Source organism: Aedes aegypti, chromosome 1 (assembly GCF_002204515.2).
Source record: "Aedes aegypti strain LVP_AGWG chromosome 1, AaegL5.0 Primary Assembly, whole genome shotgun sequence".
NCBI classification, from domain to species: domain Eukaryota; kingdom Metazoa; phylum Arthropoda; class Insecta; order Diptera; family Culicidae; genus Aedes; species Aedes aegypti.
This window is the reverse complement of record NC_035107.1, coordinates 220,026,708-220,032,428: the sequence shown is the minus strand read 5'-3', so window position 1 is coordinate 220,032,428 and position 5,721 is coordinate 220,026,708. Positions and strand designations below refer to the sequence as shown.

Here is a 5,721-nt window from a genome sequence, read left to right as displayed (position 1 = left end):
AAACAGCGCTCCGCGTTGAAAATTTATCCCACTGATCACCACCAGCAAGCAAGTAACTTGATTGATTTTCAACGTGAAATGTTGTCAGATTCTCTAGTCTTGTGCACTTGAAAATTCAAAGTTTGGCTTCTTTTTTATAATCACCTTAACAAATTGTGATACTGTGATGCAATAGTTGTGATACTTTTCGCCGAGTGTCAATCCACCTAATGTCGTTTCCATAAACGTCAACCAACCGAATGCAAATCCCCCTTATATCCCTTTTTCTAGAATGACCCTTTTCGGGTCATCATATATTCACCCTTCTTTATTTGATTGGCGGTTCTTTCGAGTTCCACCGATCTCGGCATTTTTGGCAAAATGTGTTTAGTCGAAAATGACCCAATATCTTCTTCTTATGAATGCTTACTGTTCTTTCTAGTTTATCACCCTGGCATTGAATTCGGGGTACAGACATTCATAGTTACGACATTCGGAGAAAAATGGCACAATCAAGCAAATTCAAAGAAAAAGTAGATCTACTTTTCGCAGTTTCAATTTTAATTTTTATATTTGACACGTGTTCGTCGTGTACATGTTTACATCAAAAACAAGACTAAAGATCTTTGTCCAAATCGAGACTAAACTAAAGATCTGGTTGAAGATTTATTCCTCAAATTAAATCTTGTATATAATTATGGAGTATAACCATAATGTTGTAATTTTTAGCACTCTATATTAAAAAAACATACGTTCATGACTATTATTTGGTTGTTGTCCAGACAGACCGGACAAGATGATGCTTCAAGTTCTTAGGATATGTCAAGGACTCCCATCAATTTTGGTTTTCCCGATGATATGTTGATACAGATGTGTCATCAAATACTATTTAGATAATTTAGATAATTTCCATTTCCGTTTCCAAACCCATCACAGTAAATATTTTGATATTTTCAACGCCTGAAATACGTTTACCTGCAACCATCGAAAAGCACTTGGTCCCGTCTGACTGAACATCTACCGTTTGAAGAACGAAAAATTCGGTCTATCGTAGGGTCGGTGTTCAGACAGACTGAACCAAGTGTTTTTAAATGATTTCTGGAAAACGTACCCCAGGCATTCGAAATATCGCAATGTTTGCATTATTTGCTGTAATAATGGAATTTATCTATTTGTTGATACATCTGTATCAAAATAGCATCGGAAAATTCAAAACTGATGGAGTTCTTAACGAAAACCAAAAAATCATCATCATAACCATTCTCAATGTGCACAAATCGAGAGCTCAAAATTTAAGTCAATAACGGCGCCGACAAGGTCTTTACGGTCATCGGGGAAGGGAACGAATGTTAGTTAGACAACCATTGTTACTAAAGACCGAGTATACCTCTGCATCTCCGCAGTTGTCATGGAAAGGATATTGGATTAGTGGGAAATGGTAAGGATCTGGGAGTCATCTTTGGTTAGTGATGCGATCCATGACCCCTTGAAAGATTCCCGATATTACACGATTACGCATTGCATGTCAAACGAGGGTGCCCATCGCTCGCTCCCGTAGGTGGAAGCGACACAACTGAAGGGTCAAACACTACTGATGCTACTTTTTATTCGCACTGCGCGAACCGGACACAATTGATCATTATTGCATCGCCCACTCCTGCAGGAGCAAGCGACAGAATTAATGGATCAAACACTACTCTTTTTGAGGTAATTTTACATGTATTCTTTAAAACGTTCATTTAGAGTCTCCACCAGGAAATACTTCTGTAATATATTCAGTAATATGTCCAATTGTTGCTGCACACAAATGGTCCGAGATTCTGTTTGAGAGTTTTTGGATTCCTATGGAATAACGACCTCTTTTATCATAGAGCAAAATATTTTTCACTTCTTCATGCGTGTAGAAATCCGTCATGATTTGATTCCAACATAAATATCTTTTCCAAATTTCAGTTGTTTCAAATGTTCATGGCTAGGAATTATTCACTACGATCGAAACACTATTTCGCAGCATTAGTTTTTATTATCCATAGTATCAGAACTGATTTGAACGACATTTCATGTTTCGAGGGGCGCTTACACTATTATTGAGAGCAATAAAACCATTTCGATAACGATTCCGGGCACTGACGACAATCACGAACTGAAAAAGGGCCATCTTATCTTCTAATACACGCCGGTGCGAGAGAAAGAGAGAGGGGTTATTGCAAACACTTTTCACAATTCGATCACCTTCTTAGCGAACCAGATCGCCACACTTGTAGCACTTGCAATCGATGGGTTCCTTCAGGCGAATCTCCATCGTGGCCGAGTCGTGATCCGTCATTCGGACACCATCCGGATCGTAACAATGGGTCAGCTGCAGTTGGCGCTCCCGCAGGAACGACTCCCGACAGCAGTAGCACTCTTTGAGGAACCCGGTGGCGGTAATGACCGACGGTTGCACCTGGCTGTTGCACTTGCCTTCGCACTTGTTCACCGTTACATCTCCGTTGCAGGTCCTGTAGAGGCGACCCAGCTCATCGTACTCCTCTGTAAATTAGAACGTTCCGTCAGAAGCACTCTAAACGAGCCGACGCGGCTCGATAATGATCGCAAACCTTTTATCAGATGGATTTCCGACGGAAGGGTTTCACAGGTTTCGTCTCCAGGTTGATGCTGGGCCTCAACCGACACGGATCGGTACAAAAGCTGCGGAAGCAGTGACATGCAGCAAAGCGCTGCGAAGATTTGTCCTGTTTCTAACCTGTACATCCTAATCCTAATTTCACTGAATTCCGGAAACTGGAGGCACAATCACACTGCTTGCACTTCAACACTTGACGGTGATCTGCAGGGATTTGGCCCAGTGTGGAGATTAATAAATAATTTTCCCCGGTCCAGCCCGGCAGGGTGCCTAGATGGTCTCCTTGATGGACGGCGGTCGGTAGGGGACAAGGTTGAAATTTTTCACCAACGATAATCGACAAGCGCCCCCGCTGTGATGGGGTTGTTGGAAAAACATGCATTTCATGTTACGTTGGAGTTTGTGTGAGATGGTTCTATTCCCATGCTTGATTTGTGCTCTCGGAATTTGTTTTAACAGTGCAGTCAATGACTTGTGCGAAATGGATTTGCGTAGTTAGAGTTTGTTGGGTAGGTAATGGGAAAGTTCAGGGTGATGTGGTGCGTAGACATGAGAAAGCTGAGGAAAAAGATGGCGTCGGCCAGACTGTGGCCGAATTTGCTGTCCGGAATGCAATGAGTATCGAAGGTCATGAGGCACTTTGAAGCTCGAGTATTAAGAGGGAAGGTAAGTTCAAGGGTAATTAGTGGAATTGATGTTCTGATCGATTTTGTTCGATGAAAAGCGTTCCTTTGAAAGACTACCTATTGTTCATCTCAGAGGCGCGTCCACGTTCGAAATCATGGGTAGGGCACACGCTGGCGAATATTTAATGCACAATGAAGCAAAAAGGGATTTAAACCTGGACTGGGAATTGAAAGTTACTCTATTTGAGGGGAAAATTATCCAAGAATTTTGTTGAGGATATTTCAAGAATTCAACCTGGATTTAACCAATCAGAACCATAGAAATGGAATTTCTCTAAAAATTAAACCATCTGAATTTCTTCAAAATTTCTTTGAGAATTTTTTCAAGAAAATCTTAACTTCGCCAGTAATTCATCCATTTTCATGGGACATCCTCCAAGCCGGTCCTCCGGTCAAAACGTCTTCTAAAGTTGAATCAATAACTTCTCCATAAATTTCTATAGATTTCCTTTAAAATTGTCTTTTAGGATTTAAATAATATTTTAACTAGGAATTTATCTAAAGATACCTTCAGCAATTACTCCACAGATTCCTTAGGCGGCGTCCACAAATTACGTAACGATGGGGGGGGGGGAGGTAGGCTCAAGCGGTACAAGTTATACAAATTTTTAAAAAAATCCTTACAAAAAGCGTGACGGAGGGGGGGAAGGGGTCGATAATTTCCAATTTTAGCGTTACGTAATAAATGGATGCTGCCTTATAACATTTCTACAGAAATTCCTCTAGTAATTCTTTGAGATTTTCTCAAGTAAGTATTGAAGGTTTTTTTTTCAGGAATTCTTCCAGGAAAGTCTACAGGGAAATGACAAGAATTTTTTTCTGAAAAATAAAACGTTGGGTATTTCTAAAGAAAATCCTAAGGTAAAAAAAAACTAGAAAGAGTTTCTAAGTCACCCTTATTGAACAAGGATCTTGTAAATAACTCCTGGAGTCTTGAGGAAGTTTTAGAACATTCCCTAGCTAATTGGCTAAGATAATAAATAAAAATCAATCGAATCTCGGGATAGTATTCTACAGGATTTTCTAAAGATTTTTTTCTTGTAAAACAGTGGACAGAATCTCTCTAGAAATTTGTGTACGAATGATAGGAAAAATTGCTGTAATATAAACTGGTGTGAAAACCTAAATAAACTTTTGAAGATTGCATGGAATTGTTTTTCCAAAGCAATTCTGGAAGGATACGATGGGCAGGGTATGTTGCAAGAACCCTGCATAGATGGTTTTCGCTTCGGATCCAGATGGTACAGGCGTGGAGCGCAGCGAGCTAGGTGGACGGATCAAGTGCGCATAGATTTGGCGAGCGTGGGACAAAACCTAGGATGGAGAGATGCGGCCATGAACCGAGTATTTTGGCGTGAAATAAGGTACCGTGGGGTAAGTGGATACAGAAAAATCGACGGTCAACTTCATTGTTATGTACAGCTAACGTGAATAATGTAATTCAAACTTGTTTCTGTGGATAACAAATGAGGAACTAATGTGCTTCAAATCGTTTCTTGTTTCGATTTTTCTGATTGTTATGTATTGAGTATGAGCGACTTGAAAATTTGCACCAAATGATCCACTTGCCCCACCATGGTGGGGTAAGTGGATCACCAAACAAAAAAATCTGTTCTCAAAACTAGTATGGTATAATTATGTATAGTATGAATGATATTACTTTCGTGAATCTATGACAAAAGGTCGAAAGACAAAAGGCCGAAAGGACAGAAGGTCGAAAGACAAAAGGTCGAAAGGACAAAAGGTCGAAGAACAAAAAAGAAGGGACAAAAGGTCGAAAATCTGTTTTTCAAAGAAGGAAAAATTTCCCATCAAGCAAATCATTTTCGACCTTTTGTCCATAAACCTACTTTCGTTCTTGTTAATAGTGCTAGTAATATTACATTTTGATAGTTTAAAAATTAAAAAAAATATCTTTATTTTATCAAAATAATATTTAAAATATTTTACATTAGTTCACACTAATTCGAACAAAAAAAAACATTATGGCTAGTATAATTTGGAGGAAATTCATCCATTTATACACATAAGCTATACAGAAGTATTGCAGGGGTATTCCAAAAGATGTTTTCGAAAAAAATTTATTGTTTAAAAACATAAGTTACATTTATTTCTGATTAAAAAACTGAAATCTTTTTATTCTATTGATGAATATATTTGTATCATATATCTAGAACAATTGAAAGAAACAAATATTTTGGTCTTTTGCAACTCAGCTTAGATAAACCACGTAAAGTTTTGGTTTAAATATTGCAATATTCACTCTTTAAATGTTTTATACCAGAAAGATTAAAAATAAACTGTTAGGTGGATTAATTCAATTTTTTATAGTCAATTTGACAAATTTAAGCTAGGAATGAGAAAAGTTAAAGGAAAACAACATTTGCGGATATTAAAACTTATTCAAATTCTCGTAAACAGTGTGTCAAC

The 5,721-nt window shown here is 38.3% G+C and overlaps 1 protein-coding gene across 1 annotated transcript; it reads right to left on the bottom strand.

The window, feature by feature from the left end:
- Positions 1 to 1,982: 1,982 nt before the first annotated feature.
- Positions 1,983 to 3,714, bottom strand: LOC5578519 (partner of bursicon). Its single transcript, XM_001663860.2, has 2 exons — positions 2,580 to 3,714; positions 1,983 to 2,511 (listed from the first exon to the last, which is right to left on the bottom strand). The coding sequence occupies exons 1-2, from the start codon at positions 2,731 to 2,733 to the stop codon at positions 2,216 to 2,218; spliced, it is 450 nt and encodes a 149-aa protein (XP_001663910.1). The 5' UTR covers positions 2,734 to 3,714; the 3' UTR covers positions 1,983 to 2,215.
- Between the last annotated feature and the right edge of the window lie 2,007 nt (positions 3,715 to 5,721).